This window comes from Nomascus leucogenys, chromosome 16 (genome assembly GCF_006542625.1).
Source record: "Nomascus leucogenys isolate Asia chromosome 16, Asia_NLE_v1, whole genome shotgun sequence".
Taxonomy (NCBI): domain Eukaryota; kingdom Metazoa; phylum Chordata; class Mammalia; order Primates; family Hylobatidae; genus Nomascus; species Nomascus leucogenys.
In genome coordinates, this window is record NC_044396.1 from 85083901 (window position 1) to 85105483 (window position 21583).

The 21583-nt window shown below is 46.9% G+C and overlaps 1 protein-coding gene across 1 annotated transcript in view; it reads left to right on the forward strand.

Annotated features, from left to right (window-relative positions):
* The window catches only part of TG (thyroglobulin), a 272056-nt gene that overhangs the window by 145103 nt on the left and 105370 nt on the right, over positions 1 to 21583 (forward strand). The window contains exons 36-41 of the mRNA XM_030795400.1: positions 3146 to 3280; positions 4769 to 4933; positions 9053 to 9272; positions 10878 to 10971; positions 13253 to 13412; positions 21048 to 21250. Coding sequence (XP_030651260.1) covers positions 3146 to 3280; positions 4769 to 4933; positions 9053 to 9272; positions 10878 to 10971; positions 13253 to 13412; positions 21048 to 21250 — 977 coding nt within the window. The remainder of the gene's footprint in view (positions 1 to 3145; positions 3281 to 4768; positions 4934 to 9052; positions 9273 to 10877; positions 10972 to 13252; positions 13413 to 21047; positions 21251 to 21583) is intronic.

Genomic DNA, 21583 nt, shown 5'->3' on the forward strand with positions numbered 1-21583 from the left:
CTTGTCTGTAAACTTGGACAGTGACAGTACCCACCATATTGGTTATCATGAATGCTAAATGCAGCAGTGTTGCAAGTTCCAAGCAAATAGTAAACTCTCACAAAATGCTGCCAAGAGCCCCAACTTTCCTGCTTCGTCATCCTTCTGCCTCCACAAAGAGTTTGTTCTCAGAATTTTCATGAGATGCTTGTGGACCTCCCAGATGTTGGATTCTGCACAAAAGCAGTGGCTCATCCAGGGGTTCATGCAGGCCAGGGGACAGTGGCAGGTGGAGGGAATGGCAGGACTTGGCTCCAGGCCCTGGAATGGTGACAGATGAACTGGCTTTCACTCAGAGATGAAATTCACTCTTTAATTATAGTGCTTTCTCCCAGACATTAACCTAAACACGGAATATGGCCAAGGCATCCATTTTAAGACCATAATTGGTGAGTCTAGCCCTAAAACCCTTTCATAGAACTTCTCTAAAATTGCAGTGTTCTCACCCTCTAAAAATATGCAGCTCAGTTTGGTCATGTTGCAAAAATGCCCCTTATATTGACCATGAAAATAGCAACATGTGGAGGACGCTTAAGAAAATGAAAGCCCAGCATCTTTTGCAGTCAAGCCAGGTCCCAAGTTCAGGAAGACACAGCTCCTCAGTCTTAGGATGGCACCCACTGCTCCAGGACAGAGTATGGAGGTTTACCTTCCTCTTGCCGGGCCTGTGTGAAACTGGTTATGTTATTTGGCAACTTCTCTGGATGAATCTTTTCTCTCTCTTATTTTTTCTTTCTTTTTTTAATGTAAAAAAGTATAGACATGTCATAGACTGAATGTTTGCATCCTCCTCAAATTTATATGTTGGAACCCTAACCTCCAATGGGATGTTATTAAAAGGTGGGGACTTTGGGCACTGATCAGGGTGCAGAGCCCTCATGATGGGGTCGGTGCCATTCTAAGAAGAAGCAACAGAGGGCTTGCTTGGTCTTTCTGTTCTCTGCCATGTGATGATACAGCAAGAAGACAGCTATCCATCAAGCAGAAAGAGGGCACCACCAAGAACCCAATCATGTTGGCCCCCCACTTTCAAACTTCCAGCCTCCAGAACTGTGAGAAATAAATGTTTGTTGTTTAAGCCACCCAGCCTATGATATTCTGTTATAGCAGCTTGAGCAACCAAAACATGGCACTAGATTGTTTTGCTGCTTTATTTACCAGTCTAATTTTAGTGAACTCTCCACCAGTGTGCTGGTTGTCAAAGACAGGTTTAAGATAAAAATTATAAACTTCCCTGTATAGCTAAGAGCAGGGTGTTATCAAAGGCAAAGACCCTTTCATACCTGATGATAATGTTCTGGAAAAGGTGCTCAGCTGCATAGGAAACTCAGACGGGATAGATGGAGCATTGACTTAGAGCCAAGACACCTGATTCTGTTCTGGCCTAGTTATTTTCCAACTCCATGTTCTGAAAAATGTCATATAACTTCTCTGAGTTTCTGACTCCTCCTCTGTGAAAGAGGCACTAGAGCCCCTACCCAACCCCTCATTTGGGTGCTGTCGGGATCAAACATGATGATGAAGTGAATATGGTTTGTAAACTTCAAAGTGCTATGCTTGAGATCGCCATAGTGTTCTGCTAACACAAGGTAAATGCTACCAAATATTTATTAAATGACACACTACTGTGGTCTTCTGGGAAAAGAAGCAAGAAAACAAGAAAGAAGAAAGCACAAAAGCAAGCAAGAAGGTGTGTGTGTGTTACAGAGAGAGAGAGATTTTCTTTATTAATGATCACTGATGCCCCACTGAACATCTCTCCAGGGGTGTTCTGGAATCAGCTCTCCCAAATGATCATGGAAGCCTGTCTTGGGAGGCAGCCTTTCAAGCTCTTCAGTGTTATTTGTGGAAAGTATGATACATCCATTGACCTAGACTCACAGTCCTTTGTCTCAGTGGAAACCTAAGTGGAAACTCAGGATCCCCCTCACTCGGTCTGGCTTTAGGCATGGCCCTTGCACCAGATGGGACGAGCTCACCTCCTCACCTCTGCCCAAGCCATCTCTGTGGCTGCTACACCTGTGCTTCCCTCCCCCGTGCTGAGACGGCCACGTCCTACATACAGGACTGGGGAGGCAGCACCAGAGAGCAGTTGAAGAGCACAAGCTTCACTACATACAAAGGCCAATTCCAATCCTGTTCCACTGAGCAGCAACAGTGCCCTCACAGGCCGGTCATTTTAACCTCTTGTGTCTTATTTTCTTCATATATAAAGGAAGATGTCTTAGCTGGGGTTTTCCGAGAAGCAGACTCTCAGATGGAGATTTGCATGCAAGAAGCTTGGTGCAGAGTATGCTTGGGATATAGAAGGAAGTGAGGGGCAGGATTGGCCAGAGGAAGAAGAACTTTGATGCAAATCAAATGATGGCCCCACTGATCTTCCAGTGAGCTCTGAAGCTAGGCTGGCCGTTCAGATTTGTTCCGTCTTGAGGCTGGCGGTACGAACCTTTATCTACCCCCATGGACAGTGTTGGGATGCAGGCTGTCCTTGGGGAAGGGGAGGCAGTTCTCTTAGATCAAAGGCAATTCCTGAAGAGAGACTCAGTTGGGAGCTGCCAGCCATCAGCTTAACAACAGTTGGGGAAATGAGAGCCTTGGTCCTGCAGAGGAGTCTCAGTCCTGCAGGGGGTATAGATGGCACTCCACAGTGTCCCTTACAGAAAACAACTGATAGCAACTGATGTAGTGTCTGTAAAGACCTCAGCATAGTGCCACATGATTAACCTGATATGTCTGTTAGTATCATTATTACCTCGTATTTTTTTAACTGTTGCTTTGTAACAATTATATCATGATGTTTTTCTTTTCTTCTCAACTTCTCTCCCACTACTATGAGCTGCTTAATAGAAACAGCCATGCTTTCTGTTTGTTTCATTCTGTTTTCAACCTTTGTATTCCTAGGCTTGAGCACAGAGTCTGGCTCATAAATAATTTAATAAATACTTGTAGAATGGAAAGACGGATCAAGCTATAAGATTGCACAGGAATGGAAACCACAAGGAGGATGCCCCTGAGGCTGCCTTTGGGGATACTGGGTAATACACGGCTGTCTTTGTTGCTCACCAGGTGACAACTGCATGTGACTGTCCGTTGTCTTCTCTCCTAGTGTCTCTGGACTCATGGCAGTCCCTAGCCCTCTCTTCAGTGGTTGTTGATCCATCCATTAGGCACTTTGATGTTGCCCATGTCAGCATTGCTGCCACCAGCAATTTCTCTGCTGTTCGAGACCTCTGTTTGTCGGGTAAGGGGAGTTTCCAACCCCCAGGTAGGGTGGGACAAAACCTCACACAAGTGCTGCTTAAGATTCTCACCTTAGAAAAACACATGAGACACTACGATAACCTAGGATGCTTGGAAGTAAGGGATTAACCTGGGGAAGAAGACCTGGGTGAAGTCTCCTCATTACCCCACAGTGCAGCCAAGGTGTCCAAGGGAATATGCCAGCCAGAAGATGAGGGACATAAATCCAGGTCAGAGGAAGATGAGAAGAATGATCTAGTGGGTTAATCTGAGGCAGAAAAGATGCACATGCATGGCAGCTCTGGCAGCTGACCTCAGATAGCAGGTGGGCTGTTGTGGTGAGGAGGAAGTACACTTGTCTGGCCAGTGGGATACAGCTAAGAGCTATTGTTTTGGTAAAACTCAAATTTTAGGAGACATTTTTCAATGCAGTTGAGTAACTTTTTAATAGGCAAAGCTGCCCACAGATGCATAATTCCTTTAGAGAGCTTTTGGTCATTGTTGGTATTTAAACAAAAGCTAGGTAACCACTTGATGGGAATGTTCTACAGAGAATTTTAGCTTCTGAAAGAGGCAGACATCAGATAACATTTATACCCTTGCCACGATTCTAACCCCCTCTGAGGTTCTATGAATTCCATGAATCTCCTTCTCTGAAAGGTTGGATAATAATATGCACAAAGCTATGCATATCTTGCAGATTGGACCACCATGTACAGACATGCAGGTTATGCACTGCACACCTCTGGGGGGTACCATTCACAGAAATTGAGCTATAAATAGGGCTGTCAGGCTGTCAACAACCTGACCAATCAAATGAAGCAACACTTTTTCAGAACTGTTCTTAGGACTGAATGTCATGTAGTTTAAATTGTCTAGTGCAGAACTTGACATGCATGGGAGAGGGCATGGTCCCTAGTGGAACAGTGGGTATGGTGCCAGCTGAGGAGGCACTGAAGAACAGGAGAGGAAGACAGGGCTGAAGATAAAGGCTGGAGTATGGAGAGCCTTGTTTGAGGTAATTCTTAAGTGCATGGGGAGCCATGGAGATATATTAAGCAGGGAAATAACAAGAGCACATTTATAAATTAAATGAACAAAAAAGGCCTTAATGCTGCATGGAAAGTAGATTGATCAGAGGGTTGAGTTTCACATTGCTACCATTTTATTTCCATCTCCTGGTACAGTGCCTAGGATTTATTGTAGTGCTCACATAAATGAGTGATTGCATGACTGATGGATGGATTCATGGATTCATGGATGCATGATTTGATGAAAGGGTAGATGGATGGAAGAGTAGATGAGTGGGTGGGTGGATGGATGAATGGATGGACAGATGGTTGGATTCATGGATGCATGATTGGATAGCAGGATAGATGGATGGAAGGGTGGATGAGTGGATGAGTGGTTGGATGGATGACTGGATGAATGCATGAGTGAAGTAACATCTCTGAGGCCCAAGCATCACTCTTCTCCCTCTTTTCTGCAGAATGTTCCCAACATGAGGCCTGTCTCATCACCACTCTGCAAACCCAACCTGGGGCTGTGAGATGTATGTTCTATGCTGATACTCAAAGCTGCACACATAGTCTGCAGGGCCAGAACTGCCAACTTCTGCTTCGTGAAGAGGCCACCCACATCTACCGGAAGCCAGGTAAGCCCGAGTCTATGCCTTTGCAGCCATCCTGGGAAACTGGGTCTGGGGAAGGGACTGTTTAAACACATGGTGAGTTGGCCAAAGTTCTGGGTTAGGTGGCACTCACTTGAAGTAGACTGAAGGAAGGTAGAAAAAATTCCTACTTCTGTATCACTTTTATTCATTTATTCCTTTGAGTTACAGAAGCCATCTTGGTTTTGAAGAGTTTCTCAGTAAAATAATTCAAGAGCCCACTTTTTATTATGGTTTTGTAGTTTAGAGAGTTCTTTCACAGGCCTTATCTCATTTGGTCCTCACACTAATCCTGTGTGGTGGCAGGATAAGGGCTGTATCCCTGTCTTAGAAATCAGAAGGCTATAGCCCAGAGAATTTAAGTTAATTCTATGATTTCACACAGCTAGTGATGATGGAGCTGGAACTTGGAGCCAGATCACCTATGTCAAGATGCAGTCCTCTCCCACAAAGCCATGCAGCCTAACTATCGCATCATAAACACTTTGGAGAGAGAAGCTGTTCCTGGCTGAGTTTAGTTTTAAAACACATGTCAGATACTATGTTGGTTCTGGGGCTCCAGGCAAGGCAAGAAGGAGTAGCCATAAATCCATCACTAAGTAAGACTGCTAAGAGCTGTAGAACAGGAAACAGGGACTGGGCATCTGGGGGAAGCCCCTCCCCCACTAGACATGTTTATTGGATGAAATTGATGACTGTTGTTAGTTACATCTGACATCTTGTCTTCTAGAGCAAGGCTCTACAACCATACTTTTCTGTTAACACTAATCAGCTGCTCTGACATCTTGTCTTCTAGAGCAAGGCTCTACAACCATACTTTTCTGTTAACACTAATCAGCTGCTATTGTAGCATGGGAGCAGCAATAAACAACATGTAAACCAGTAGATGTGACTGTGTTCCAATAAAACTTTATTTACGAAAGCAAGCAGCAGCATATTTGGCCCCATGCTGTCCTAGAGCATTGACAGTCCTTTGGTTCTGTCTTGATGCCAGAGATATCTTCCTCTTCTGCCCCCTCCTCAGCCTTAGCCTTCAGACCACAGGAGTGTCTTCCAGACCTGAGAATGCTTTGATTGCTATGTGATGAGCTGTTAGGCCCTCAATCGTAAGTCTTGCCCTCTCTTTATCTGGACATTTATATTATTCAGTCAAGCTATGTAGATTTTTTTTCTGAGACAGAGTCTCACTCTGTCACTCAGGCTGGAGTGCAGTTGCACAATCTTGGGTCACTGCAACCTCTGCCTCCCGGGTTCAAGTGATTCTCATGCCTTGCTGGGAATACAGGTGCATGCCACGATGCCCAGCTAATTTTTGTATTTTTAATAGAGATAGGGTTTTGCCATGCTGGCCAGGCTGGTCTTGAACTCTTGGCTTCAAGGGATCCACCTGCTTCGGCCTCCCAAAGTGCTGGGATTATAGATCTTAATAGTATATTTCACAACAGTGTAGCCAATATGTGTGGTAGTTCTGCTGAAAAATGACTTAACACTGAGGTTTGAGTTCTGTAAAACACAAATTAGACTGCTTCTCTATTACTTCAGTGTGACTAAAACTCAATGGGAAATGCTCTCTTCCAAAAGATGTGTGCACATATGCATCTACAGGTGTCTCAACTTTCACACAGACATTATTTGTTTGCAGCTAATACACATGGCCACAGAGCATTTTCTTAACCCAGGTAGTCACGTGGCCTCTGTGGGTATTCTAGAAAGAATCTACTATTTCTGCAAAAGAATTTGAAAGAGATAACTTCACATCTAACATTTTCCCCGTGTTTGATCTCATTGAGTTGGGGATTCACTGGGCAGCCTCTGAAGGGAAGACTGAATACCACCGCCATGGGAAAGCAGGCCTGCATTCCCCCGAAATTCTTCTGCCTTTATATTTGTTCTGGCTTTGCTCCCGCCTTTGGATGATGCCACGTACATAAAATGTGGCTGTTTCCTGCATAGCAGAATGAGGTTCCAGCACTTCAGCAGCCATGGTCCTGAGTGCTTGCCTGAGACCCCTTGATTTATGATTGTGACAGGAAGTTTTGCAAGGAGGAACTATGGGGGTGCCATCAGCCATGATTTGTGATTGAGGCCAGATTAAAAAACAGCAACTGTTCCTTTCCAGCCTGAGTTTCCATTTTGAGTTCTAACTCATATTACAATGTCTTTGCAACAGAGAAGGCTTCGTTTGCTCTTTTTTTCTTCTTTCTCTTTTTTTCTCTCCCTGTGTCCCCCCACCCCTGCCAATTCTTTCCTTTTTTCCTTCCACTCATTCATTCATTCATTCTTTCATTTACTTATGTGTTGGACTTCTGCCATTTTTCAGGCACTGAGCTTGGAACATTACAGGTATTATTATTTATTTCTGTTGTAGGAGACGCTATTGTTCCCATTTCATAGGCAGAAAGACTGTAAAGTTTTTCCAATAACTAGCTGTTCCATAAGCATAAAACCCAGATCTGCTTGACTCCTTAACCAGTTCACCATGGTGACGCTCAGTGACCTGGAAGTCAAGGACAGACATGATATCCAGGCTTCCCAACCTCAGAACTCGCTGACATTTGGGGCTGGAGTATTCTTTGTTGTGTATGTGTGAGAGCAGTGGTTGTCCTGCCTACTGTAGGATGTCTAACAACAGCCCTGGCCGGGCGCCAGTATTGCGCCCACCAGATGTCAGTGGCATCTCTCCCTGACCCCTGTGACAGCCAAAAATGTCTCCAGATGTGGCCAAATGTCCCCTGTGGGCAAAATTACTTCCAGTTGAGAACCTCTATATGATACAAAGCTCCTGCGGAGTAGATGGACTTCTGTCTGCCTGTCTGCCTCTCGGTCTGTCTGCAGGTCTATGTGCCTCCTCTCCCCACTGTCTTGTTCAGTTGCCACTGCAGAAGATACACATTTTTATAGAAGGATCTGCAGAGAAAGCAGAAAGGCTTTGTCTTTCAATCAGCCGAGAGTGGAGTTCAGCAGACCAAATCTACGTGTCAGAAATAAGAGACTTCTCACACACACTTGAAGTATCTCTCCATGAGTGTTTACTGCTTCCTTTGTGCAGGGCTTTGAGTCCTGTGTGGCATCAGACAGGCCTGTCTTAAGTTCCTGAAAACAGTACTTGGTGCTGAGTCTGGGCCCAACAAAAGTTTACTGGATCAATCAATGAATGAAAGAAAATGTCATTGAGGAAACAAGATAGGGCTACAGAGAAACTGATGAATGTCGCTGGCGATTAGTGTTGCCTGGGGCAGGGTGGGAGGCATGGCAGGCGGCACCAGTATTGGCCTTGTGGACAAGGAGGGATTTGGACATGAAAATATGGGCAGGAGGGCCTCACAAGCTGGGGCACCCAGGGCACCCTTGGCACAGAGAGAGGCAAAGCTCTGAACTGGTCCCAACCCTTTGTGCATGGGGTGTGGTCAGAGCTGGGGTTGAGAAAGGTGTGGCTTTGAATCCTACATCACCCTGTATCACCTGTGATCCTAGCAGGCCCTAGGCCTCCACCTCTATATCTCTTCCCTCACTAATGAAATGTAAATGTGGGCCTGCAACCCCTACACTGCAATTCTGGAATCCAAAAGTCCTCAAAGTCTTTTTTTTTTTTTTTTTTTTGGTAAGTTTGCAGCTAACTCATTTGGCAGCAAAATCTGACATGGGGTGGCTGAAGAAATTCTATTCTTTACTCATCTCTCTCAGGATGAGTAACCCACACATCTCACCACAGAAATGATGGCTGTGTTTAAAGGTGGGGCTGCACTCCAGGTGTCCCCAGGGGATTGGGTGTTGTTTGCTGTTTGCTTCTCTGTTCTTTCAAAAGGCCCCAGGGTGCTGGTAAGGGGTCTTGGGACTGGATCCTTCTATAGAAGGGATTAGCATTGCATTCTGTGCATTTCGGTGCCTAATAAAGATCAGCTGTCTTTGTCATTTTTTTTGTTTGTTTACATTGAAAACCTGACTAGATTTAAGCTGTAGGGGTCTGAATAAATGACTGACATTTTCCAGGTGCAAAAAGCAGGGACTTTTCTTTTGCTGAAAGCACATTCAGGCTGCCAGTGGAGAGAGCACTCACTGAGGCCTCTCCCCTTCCTCACCCCTTTCTCTTCCCTTTCCCAACAGGAATCTCTCTGCTCAGCTATGAGGCATCTGTACCTTCTGTGCCCATTTCCACCCATGGCCAGCTGCTGGGCAGGTCCCAGGCCATCCGGGTGGGTACCTCATGGAAGCAAGTGGACCAGTTCCTTGGAGTTCCATATGCTGCCCCGCCCCTGGCAGAGAGGCGCTTCCGGGCACCAGAGCCCTTGAACTGGACAGGCTCCTGGGATGCCAGCAAGCCAAGGTATGGGTTGAGTGGAGAACATCTTCGTAAATGCTCAGAGAAATCTTCTCCATTCTAATCTATCCAAATGGGACTCAGTAGCAGAGCAGTGCATTTTGGATAAAGCAATGTATGGAGGATGGAATATATTAGCTAAGGTATCATTAAGTGCTGTGACAGATAAACTCCTAAGTATCAGTGGCTTAACACTGTTTTGCTCATGTAAAGCCCATCAGGTGATGGAGGGGCCTGTATGCTCTGCTCCACGAAGTGATTCAGGGACACAGGCTGATGGAGGCTCTACCTTCTTCAGCATGAATCTTCCAAGGTCCCCCGGACATTGATCCAGGAAGAGAGGCTGTGAAATAATTGACAGGAGAGGTTCCCATGGAATAAGCCTGGAAGTGGGGTTCACATATCACTTGCGCCAGTATTGCAGTGGCCAAGCTCCGTTTCCTGGCCATATCTGATCTTAACGAAGCTGGGAGACACAGCATTGAAGGGAGAGTAAATGAGCTAATGAAATTTTTCCCACTAGGAACAAAATTACAAGTTTTTTTTTTTTAGGGCACCCATATCCTATCTTCTTTCCTCATCAAAAATTTCATTTTTTCCTCTTTTCGATGTGTATACCACTTTAAATAGCAAGCATATTGAAGAACAATATTGTGATTTTTTTCTAATTAAAGCATACTCAGAGTATCTGTGAAAACAGCACTTATTACTGCTGCTCTTCTCCTTCCCACCTGAATCTCCTTACCAACAGGTACCCCATGGCTCTATCCTCAGGCAGCTGTACCCTCCATACCCATTACCACCATGGCTGGCTGATGAGCAGGTCCATGGGCCCATTACCAGATAGAATGATGAGCTAGGAGTCTCTTGAAGTACTCCAGGAAAAAGGTGATAAGGACTTCAGCTAGGATGGTGGCAGTCGGAGTGGAAAGGCATGGATTTCCATCTGCTCCACTGCTGGGAAACAAAAATAACAAATATGTGTGAATTAAAGTGCCTTACCATGTTAGGATGTACCCATTTGACAGATGAAGTGATGGAGTCACATAGGTTTTGAGTGGAGAGTAGTTGAGAGCTTGGGTCATTGTAGTCCAGGGCTAGTGAGAATTAGGTGATGAGCCAAGTCACCCATTGTGTAGATGACCATTGCACTGCCATTAGACATAGTCACAGCTGTAGTCTCAGTTCTTATACTGGGAGATGCTCAAACTGGCACTGTAGGACTCTGTACTGGTGTAGAAAGCAGGTAGGACACCCCCTCCAAAGGAGAGTCTGCACTCTTGGAACAAAGAAGGGCCAAAATCCTAAGTGGCTTTCATTGTCTTTTTCTCTATCTCAAGCTGTTGCATCAGCAGACTTCTCTAAGTTGGTGCATTGTCTCTGGGGAATGTTCTTCCACAGGCCAGTGGCCAGAGAACGGTGGGCACTCTGTCATTCCTTCCATTCACTGAAGCTGAATCTTTAAACTCCCATTTCCTGAAGCTGCCTAATTTCTGCAGAGCTGGTGGGATGCCAGGCTTCGGAATGGGGTAGTGGGCTCTGACCATGGTGGTGGGTGGGGAGGGGTGGTGATGGAGCAAGTCTTGGAAGTCACCCAGTCTGTATCTGCAGGGCCAGCTGCTGGCAGCCAGGCACCCGAACATCCACGTCTCCTGGAGTCAGTGAAGATTGTTTGTATCTCAATGTGTTCATCCCTCAGAATGTGGTGAGTTCAGAAGCACTTGCTATGGTTGCCCTGAAAACTGTCCCATTAGAAATCCACTGTCTCCACCTTTATGGCCTGCTGAGCCGAGGTTAGGTGATTTGCCTAAGGTCACTCAGCTAGTGAGTGATCTGTGGACTTGGTCAGTTGGTCTTCAGAGCTTATGGCTAGAACCAGTGAGTGGTGACCACAAGTGTGTGCTTTTTCCATGGTGTCAGGAAGAAGACTGTGGACGTGGTTTGCAGTTTAAAGAGCACTTTTATGTCTATGATTTTATTGGTCTTCACGTGAACTCTAGGAGGATAGATAGACTGATAGATCGATCAGTCAATCAATTGATTGACAGAAAAATGTAGAGAGATATATTTGCCCTTGTCTTAAAGGTGCAGACCTGGGGCTAAGAGAGGCTAAGTGAGTTACATAAGGATATTCAGATGGGCAGAGTGGAGGCTCATCCCTCTTGCAGTGTTCCCAAGCCAGTGCTCTTTCTCCTTAGGGCATTTCCTAGTAACAGAGTTTGGCTTTTTCTTCTTGGGCTGTCTGGGCCCCATCCTGACTTTGGGGGAGGAACAGTGATGCCTCAGTCCAGATGGGCAGTACCTGGCCTCCAGGTGACGGGCCCTGCACAGGAGGGGCCAGCCTCCTGGACACTTCCTGCGGCTGTCATTGAGGCGGGAGCTGAGGACTGCCCCTTCTTTCTGTACCTTTCCCTTGCCTCAGCAGCCACAAGCCAAATGGCCTTTTCCCTTGTTGGTGAGCTACCCAATAAAGATTAGTCAGGGCACTTTTAGGAGGGGCATACAGGGCCCCTTCACTGATCTGTGCCACAGAACAGGACAAATGAACTCAAGACCACTCAAGCTGGTCTTTCTCTGTGGCATTTAAAAAGACCTCATATTTGAAGAATCCACAACCACCAAGTGGTGAAATCTGAGCTGGAATGTCACAGAGGAAGAGACTCCAGGTCAGCCCCTTCCTCTCTGTAAGGCATTTCAATGAGTGACTCTATTGCTCTGAAACTCTGCTTTCACAGCTGTAGAGTGGAGTGCTTATGTTCACCATAGCTTCTACCTCCTTGGGTGGAAGATCAAATGAGACACTCTAGGGCAGAACCTTTAGCACAGCACTTATGGGGGCAGGTCCTCAGGCAGTGTTTGCTCACGTGAGGGGGCCCCTTTGTAGAAACATCTGTGTGTCTGTCTGAGGCCATCATATGTGGAGTGGTGATGTCACAAGGAGTCAGGACCTTGGATGGAGCATGAGTTACCGGATGCCTGCATATCCCATGGCCTGAACTGGGGCCTCAGATCCCCAGCTCAGACACACGATTCTAATATAATAGGGTCAGCCTACTTCCAAACCCTCAGCTCTGCTACCTCCTAGCTGTGGATTTCAGGCAGGCCATTCAACATGTCTAAGCCTCTGCCTCTTCATCTGTAAAATGTGGATAATAAGAATCTGCCAACTTCACAGAACTGTTTGAGGCCCTATTGTAAACACTCGGCACAGTGCCTGGCTCTTAGTAAGTACATACTAAACTCTAGCTCTGTGTTACCAAGATGGGTCCAGTCACAGAGCATCCAAGGGAAAGGGGACGCCAAGGACCCAGAATGCTTTTTTGGAATAAACCATGGGCCAGAACTGGGAGCTGGAAGGCTGTGTGTTACCATGAGACGGGCTCCAGGTCTGCAGGGAGCAGCCATCTCTGATACCTGCTCACTCTGCAATGTGGGAGAAGTGTCCTCACCTTTTGTGACCTTCAGTTTCCTTCTCTATGAATGGGGTTTAGTAGTTGCTCAGGCTGCCATAACAAAGCACTGCAAGCCGCGTGGCTTAAACAACAGAGATTTTTCTCACAATTCTAGAGACAGAAGTCCAAGATCAAGGTGCTGCAGGATTAGTTCCTTCAGAGGCTCCTCTCCTTAGCTTGTGGATGTTCCTCTTCTCTTCCTTGTGTCTTTATGTGGCCTTCCCTCTGTACCTGTGTCCTGACCACCTCTTCTTATAAGGACACCAGTCCTATTGGATTAGGACTTACAAATATGACTTCATTTTACCTTAATTACCACATTAGGCACTATCTCCAAATACAGTGAACTGCTGAGGTCTTGGGGGCTAGGACTTCAATGTATAAATTTAGAGGGACACAGCTCCATCCATTGCATGGGGCTAAGTATGCCACAGAGCTGGCCAGAGGAGTCCTGTGTCAACCAAGAATCAGGCTCCAAGCATGGGAAAGGTGCCCTCCCCACACTCTAGCCTCATGTTTCTCCAATTCCCACAGGCCCCTAACATGTCTGTGCTGGTGTTCTTCCACAACACCAAGGATGGGGAGGAGAGTGAAGGATGGCCGGCTATCGACGGCTCCTTCCTGGCTGCTGTTGGCAACCTCATCGTGGTCACTGCTGGCTACCGAGTGGGTGTCTTTGGCTTCCTGAGTTCTGGTGAGTTGCTGCCTCTGGTGGGAGCTGCTGACCCCCTAAGCCAAGGCTCAGACCCTTTTTCCCCAAGACCCATCCCCTCACTGCCCCTGCTCCTCCTCCAGCCAAGCTAGGCACACAGTGGAAATTTTAGCACATATGGTAGACTCTCCGGGGATACTGACACCCATAGACAAGGATGATAGTTGCCATTTATTGATAACTTACTACATGTCTGAGCTGCACTGCTCCAAGTCCATTACAGGTCTTATCTTGTGATGTGTGTGTATGTGTGAGTGTGTAGTTTAAAGAGGAAACTGAGGCCCAAGAAGATTAGAAACTGGCTTAAGATTATACAGTCAGGGAACAGCTGGGCCAAGAATTGACTTGCCCTGAACAACCCTAGGGGATGAGTTATATAGCTCTTCTGCCCACAGGGAAGCCATCTGATTTGGAATCAGGGCTGTATCAATAAGGAGATTCTCACCTCCTTTTAATACTGGCCTCACTTGTGAACAATGGCCTGTCCCGTATCACAAACCTGTTGATCACCCCGTCTATGGCCTCCATCTTCCCCACTGACTCCTAGGGCTGAAGTGAGCCCTGGACCAACCTAAACATCCTCCATCCATGTCTTTCCCTCCAGCTACCACCTGCAGCAGGGAATGTATCAGCTGCAGTGGTCGGGGCAGAGCCACTGGCCTAGGAATCTGAAGAGCCCAGGGCCACCTCTGGCTGTGGACCCTCAGACAAAACCTTTCCTTTCACCCAGTCTCAGCCTTGTCCTCGGTAAAATGGGGGTAATTTTACCTGACTTTCAAAGTTACGATGAGGCTTAAATGAGGTAATACATGTAAAAGGGTTTCAGAGACTTGAGTTTTGCACATCTTCGAGGATAGTGACTGCTTCATCTCTGTTTCCCAAGGGTCTCATTTAAGATCTGAGATATCCTACGTGCTCAGTGTGGGTGGGTGAATGGAAGATAGGTAGTCGGAATGACCAGCTGGACTAGAATGTGTGTGAATGTGTGGGGTAGGCGTCCGGCATGAGCAGAAACCTGGATGACCACATGGCATGAAGCCTTGGATGCTGCTAAGAGGATTCTAGACATATGAAATGGGCAACAAGTTAAGGCAAATAACAACCAGATGTCTATGTAGATAAGGATGAGAAACAGATTTCAGATTTTTTTGATGGGGAGCAGGGTCAGCTGGGAATCCAAGGACAGATATAGCTTCCCCTTTCCTGGCTCTGAGAGACCATGGGTCCCTCATTTGGCCTTTCCAAATCTCAGTTTTCTCGGTGGTAAAATAAGGAAAATTATCCCACCCTCTTTCGCATATATGTCGTGGTGAGAAGTGAATATGGTAACTGGAGTTTTGTGGAAGCTCTTTGGAGAGTGTTTAAAGAATTATTCACGTGTGAGTTTATTTTCCTCTTTGAAGAGGGAAACCTCTTTCCCTGGGTTTGCTTTCCTCTGTGTGAACACAAGACTGACCGTAATTTGTGCCATTGCTGGCCCCTTCCTCTAGAGGTGGTGACATCAGGACTCACCCCAAGGAGCCTGGGCCTGGGGAGCTTTTCCCAGACATGGCTGTCTTGTTGGCTTAGAGCATTTCTAGACAGAATAGAGTTTCCATATGTCATCTGTCCTTCAGTGGGCGGGAGATTATGATTTCACAGAGTGTAATCTTGTTGAGAATTCATGTGCTTCTGGAGAGGCAAACTCATTTTGGCTGCTGGCAGGGGCAGCCTGTGGGAAGGAAACGGAAGCTTCCAGAACACCCAACCCCGCTCATTCCTGACGTGCACCAAGCCTGCCTGTTCATTTTGCTCAAGGGAAAAACCATCAGCAAGAGAGAAGGAAAGTTACACTTATGGAGTGTGTCTGTCTTCACCAGATATTTCTCCTGGATTACCTCATCTATTTCTCACAGGAGATCTCTGAGGCCAGCAGGGCGCAGACATTTCACAGATGGGTCAGTGGAGCTCAGTGAGGCTGAGAAATGTTATCGCCACAGTCACAAGTGGCATCCTGTGCCTTAAACTCTGTTGGTGGAACAACAAGAAATACTGTAGTGCAGGCAGCTCCCTCCGATGGCTGGACACGCCCTTTCAATTCCCTGTTCTTCAGCTGTGCTGAACAGGGTCTATCTTTTGCGTTCATTTAGCCACAGGCCATTTTCTTTTTCTTTCTTTTCTTTCTTTCTCTCTCTTTCTTTCTTTCTTTCTTTCCTTCTTTCTTTCTTTTTTAAATTTTACTTTAAGTTCTGGGATACATGTGCAGAACATGCAGGTTTGCTACATAGGTATACATGTGCCGTGGGGATTTGCTGCACCTATCAACCTGTCATCTAGGTTTTAAGCCCCACATGCATTAGGTATTTGTCCTAATACTCTCCCTCCCCTTGCCCCCCACCCCCCAACAGGCCCTGGTGTGTGTTGTTTCCCCTCCCTGTGTCCATGTGTTCTCAGTGTTCAACTCCCACTTATGAATGAGAACATGTGGTGTTTGGTTTTCTGTTCCTGTGTTAGTTTGCTGAGAATGATGGCTTCCAGCTTCATCTATGTCCCTGCAATGGATATGATCTCATTCTTTTTTATGGCTGCATAGTATTCCATAGTGTATATGTGCCACATTTTCTTTATCCAGTCTATCAGTGATGGGCGTTTGGGTTGGTTCCAAGTCTTTGCTATTGTAAATAGTGCTGCAGTAAACATAAGTGTGCATGTGTCTTTATTGTAGAATGATTTGGTGATTCCTCAAAAATCTAGAACCAGAAATACCATTTGACCCAGCAATCTCATTACTGGATATATACCCACAGGATTATAAATTATTCTACTAGAGAGACACAGGCCATTTTTTTTTGCCTTCCTTCCTAGCCTGCCTCGTGTGTCCCACATTCCCAAACTTCCCAGTCTCTCAAATTGCGCCTCCCTGCTCTTCAGCTCTGAAAGGGGAGCAAAGATGTTCACATCCTCATCAAATCAATCAGGAAACTGAGGCACAGAGATAGGGAAAGGGCAGAGCAGCAACAGCAGAGCCATGATGCAGATTCAGGCTTCCTGCTATGGAGGAGCTGTCTCCCGCCTGCCTCAGGCAAGCTCAGAGACAGGACTGAGCCTGACCCCGCAGAGGCCAACAGGAAGCAGGTGCTCACCTCCTGAAGCACAAAGGGGCCAGCCCTTGATCCCAGTTAATCCCCCAATAAGCCTGCGACACTGGTGCAACCGTTCCCTCTTTCATATTTTTTAAATAATAGATTTTATTATTTAGACCTGTTTTAAGTTTATAGAAAAGTTGAGCAGAAAGGACAGAGAGTTCCCATACATTCCCTTCTCCCCCTCCTTCTTGCCCTGCTATTTATAAGATGCTTTGGTTGGGCACATGTGTTACACTTGATGCGCCGGTGGTGGTGCGTTATGATTTACTGATGTCCACAGTTTACCTTGGGGTTCGTCCTGTGTGTTGGATGCTCTCTAGGTTTTGTGGACTGGCCGATGTCCTGGATCCACCGTTACAAGGCCCAATAGGATCATTTTGTTGCCCTCCAACTTTCCTGTGCTCCACCTCTTCATCTCTCCCTTTTTCCAGTTTAAGTCATTGAAAATTGCAGTTCAGAACATAGATTTGGAAAGAGCTGGTTACTTTGCATGCCAGCCTCAGCCTAGGATTCTGCAGGGAATGTGGCTTTGCATCTGAGCAGGATGGGGTCTGAGAGCTGCTCTGTGGCTCTGTGGGGCCAAAACTCTGAGCAGCTCCTTCCTTCCCCATCCCAGTGCAGGCTGCCTGTCTGTGAGCAGAAGATGCTAAGTCTTGCAGGGCGTCCCACGTGAGATGGAGTGTGTGAGGACAAGCACCAGGACTCACCCATCTTCATTCCCTGCTTCTTCCCTAGACAGGGGCTCTTCCAAGGCAGGGCTGTGTTTTTATCATTTCCTGGCCCAGTATCTGGCCAGTGGCTGGCACAGAGCTGCCTCCTGATCAGTGGCAGCCCTGTCACTCACAGAGCCAGGCTGAGCAGCCCCTCGTGAGCATCATCTCATTTGATAAATGTGTGCAACATCTGCTGCTGTATCCCAGAGTGAAAACGGTCCCTGAGAGCCCCAGACTCCAGAGGTACTTTGTGAAAGAGACCGGAGGAAAATGAAAGCAGAAGCTCGTGCCAGTCCTGAGGCCCACTAGAGAAACGCATGCTCTCTGCTGAAAAAAGGCAAGCCCAGCCCAGTGTTGAAAGGGAGTCTTGGTTCCTATGGATGTGAGCAGTTGGAAAGGAAGCAGTTGCTGGGTGAAGGGAGGCCGTTTCCCCAAGCCTGGACCCTGCAGCAGGACAGACCCCAGGGGACATCTGGCACCAAGTCGTTGTTCCTGTCTGTCTGGCAAAGCAATGCAGTGAAGGGAACTGGGGTGGTGGCATCAGGCGGGACACAGGAGGAGAGGCTGGACAAGGGGCCTATGGGCTCTGCAGGGCGTGGGAGCAGAGGAAATGTGCTTTGGCCAGGACACCAGACAGAAGGTCCGGCTGCCAACGGTAACCACACACGCCATGACCTCATTGTCTCTGGGACACTCGGAGGCCTACTGAGCAGGTCTGCTGTCCTCTCTACCCAAAACAGGCTCAGAATGCTCCCCAGCGGGTGCCCCCTCACAGGCAGACTGGAGACAAGGACACACTGCTAAGAGCATCAGCAACATAATGTTAGAACCTAAACTTGTTCTATTTTGTTAAAAATTAATCTTCTGTGGTGCTTTATGACAGGCACTGTTCTGTTCCCCTTACAAGTATTAACTAATTACTCAACCTTATGAGGAAGTGCTATTATCACCCCCATTTTACAGATGGAGAAAATCAAAGCACACAAACATTAACTTGTCCAGGGCCCCTCAAGGCTGTACATGGTGGAGCTGGGACTGCAGCCGGCTGGTCTGGTTCCACGGCCACTACACTACACTGCCGGTTGTTGATGTTCTCTGAAAAGACCAGGGCGAGCCCAGAACAGTGCTAAGGGGCTTCCGTCAGATCGTTGAAGAGATTGAATGAGCAAACAAGAGCCAATTCACCAATGAGGGAGCAGGTGAATGCTTGCTGGGTGCTCTGAGCCAGAGGAGTAGGAGCCAGGAGGTAGGGGGCAGATCAGGGCAGGTGGCAGTGGATGGAGAAGAGTGTTAGCGTGGCCTGGAGGGCTTCCATTCAGGTCAGTTCTCCCTGTGGGCAGCTGAGAGCAGTCCTCTGGTGTCTTGCCCCTGGGCCTAAGCCTCGAAGCACATCAGGAGGGACAAAGAGTGTGCCTGTGGCATGACTGAGGTGGGACCTGAGGATGAGAAGAACTGGAGCTGAGACACACAGACTGCAGCAGAGGGGGTGGCCCCTGGGCAGTGATGGGGACCCAGACTGATGAGACAGCCTCATGGCACATCTTAGAAGGTCAGGAAAGCCAGGATGAAGTTTGCACTTGATGCAGTAGGAATGAGGGAGGTATAAAGGCTTTTTGAACAGAGAAAGTTTCAGAAATAAAGCACTGCAATTTTTTATTTCACATCATAGCTTTTCCAACAAATGTTTATTGAATTGGGTTGAATGTTAGGACATAATCCTGATTGTGAATTAGGATTTGAGTCCCAACTTGATCTCAGAGTCACTTCTTACATCTAAACAAGCTCATTCCCTCCAAAGTTTCAGTTTTTTCACCAGTAAAGGAAAAGGTTGGACCAGACATGTTGGACCGTAATTGCTTGGTAACTGCCTTCTGCATTTGTCTCTGAGGTTGTGTGTCCCTAGGGCTAGGTAGGATCTCTCTTGCTTTCTGCTTTACCTAGCATAGTGCCTGATACCAGCTGAAGCCCAATTCATACTTGTTTGATGAGTGGCCCCTTGAACACATGCTCACCTCTGACCTCTCAGAAGTCTAGACCCCAGAAGTCAACATTGACCCTTTTCGTGTAGTGGAGAAAAAGCTGATACATGGGAAGGGAGAGTCAAGAACATTTCCTCTCCTCCTTGTCCCTGGAATACAGGCTGTGGACATCACTTTCCAGATTTGCAGGACTTGGTCTGACTCAGTTGGTGCCCTGCTTTCCTGGGCTACCTGAGACCTTGGAGGAAACAAACGCGTTCATCCTAACAAATGGATCATATGAGCAATCCAGAAAGTTCACAGTGAGGATCATGTTCTACCAATGGCTTCACCAGTTCCAGAACACAAAATGCATTTGAAGAACTTCTGGACATCTCCACAGCTGGAAGAATAATTTGTGTCGTTATGCACTCTGAGCTAAGTGGAGTGCTCAGGCAGGCTGGAGACAAGAACACTCTGCTAAGAGCATCAGTGACATAATAGAACTGAAACCTGTTCTATTTTATGAAAAATTCATCTTCCATAGTGCTTTATGACAAGCACTGTTCTGTTCCCTTTACAAATATTAACTGATTTAGTCAACAACCTTATGAGGAAGTGCTATTATCACCCCTGTTTTACAGATGGGGTGAATCAAAGCACACAAACATGAACTTGTCCAGAGCCCCTCAAGGCTGTAAATGGTGGAGCTGGGACTGCAGCTGGCTGGTCTGGCTCCATGGTGAGACCATGGTATTCTCTTCAACTTTGTGATTACTAGATTAGGGAATCAGGATGCAGGATTTTTCTGTTTTTTCTTTTCTTTTTTCCTATTTGGGAATATGGGGTCTCATCAGTAGTTTCTTGCTGGATGCTGAATTCTGTGAATCATAACTGTGGTGCCTCATGGAGAAACGTGAGGGGTCTGGAGCTTGGGGAGTGGGCTGGGCCGCTGACACACACAGGACCATCACCAACATGTAGGTGGTAATGAAAGCCATGGAACCTGATGAGGTTCCTTAGTGCAAAGTCAGAAAGGAAGAATGGGAACCTCAGATGAGACGAGAATGAGATTTGGTGTTTCAAGGTCTGATACAGAGGACAAGTTAGTGGAGTAGTTTGACAAGGATCAACTGAATTCACAAGACAACCAGAAGTGTATGTAGTATCTCAAAAACCTAAGGAGAAGAGCATATTTTTGCTATACTTGTCTGTATCTAGATCATTTTATTTAAAAAAAAAATAGTGCTGAGTTTTCAACAAGTGTTAATTGGATTCTATGAAAAAGGAAAGAGATCAATTCAATTGCATGCTAATAAAGGCTTCAGATGATAAGGTGAGGGGAAGGGTGGGATCCAGAGCCCCAGCCTGGCCTGGCCATTGTCAGGGACAGCCACCTGCAGGGGTCAAAGACATGGGGCAGAGAGTTCACCTTCTTCCCACTGATTCGCCAAGATAGTGGTGGACCTGAAGATGTGCTGCCTCTAATCTGAGTAACTCCCCTCAGCTAATGACAGAGAAGCTGTGGCTCAGAGAGTTATAAGGACATGATCAAGGTCTCCTAGCTGGCAAAGGAGAGGTACAAGAACATGATCAAGGTCTCCTAGCTGGCTAGCATTCAGGCCTATGTGTGTCTGGTCTCAAGGCCCATGCTCCTCCACTGTTCCTCACTGTATTTGGAACCCACAGTCTCGACCTGTGAGGACAAGAGCCCAGAGCCCCTGGAGGGGCCATGTATATGCCTGCCATAGACAGCACCATGATTTTCAAATCCAAGGTTGCAAAGTCACAAAGGATAAAAGGCTTTCCTCTTTTCTGAAGGATCCGGAGAGGTGAGTGGCAACTGGGGGCTGCTGGACCAGGTGGCGGCTCTGACCTGGGTGCAGACCCACATCCGAGGATTTGGCGGGGACCCTGGGCGCGTATCCCTGGCAGCAGACCGTGGCGGGGCTGATGTGGCCAGCATCCACCTTTTCACAGCCAGGGCCACCAACTCCCAACTTTTCCGGAGAGCTGTGCTGATGGTAAGTGATATGTGTTCTACTTTCAGCCTTACTGCAGATGCGGCTGGGGGAGGTGGTTCTCCTATGCTTCGAAAGTCTAGTTGGCTTCAATTGCTTGGACTTCCCTTGTCCTTTGTCCTGAGTGTGGATGCTGCTTGGAGTTTTCCATGTATGTGTGATTCCACAATGCTGAAGAGCTCCCCTGACTTTTTTCCACTCATGTCTGAAGTGCTAAACATTTTAGATGCTGAAGTGTTTCTATTTCCTGAGAGTGATTCATTAGGATTTAGTGATCTGAACCATCTATTATCTCTCTTGTCAATGAATGATGGTAAAGAGGAGAAATCACTGTTC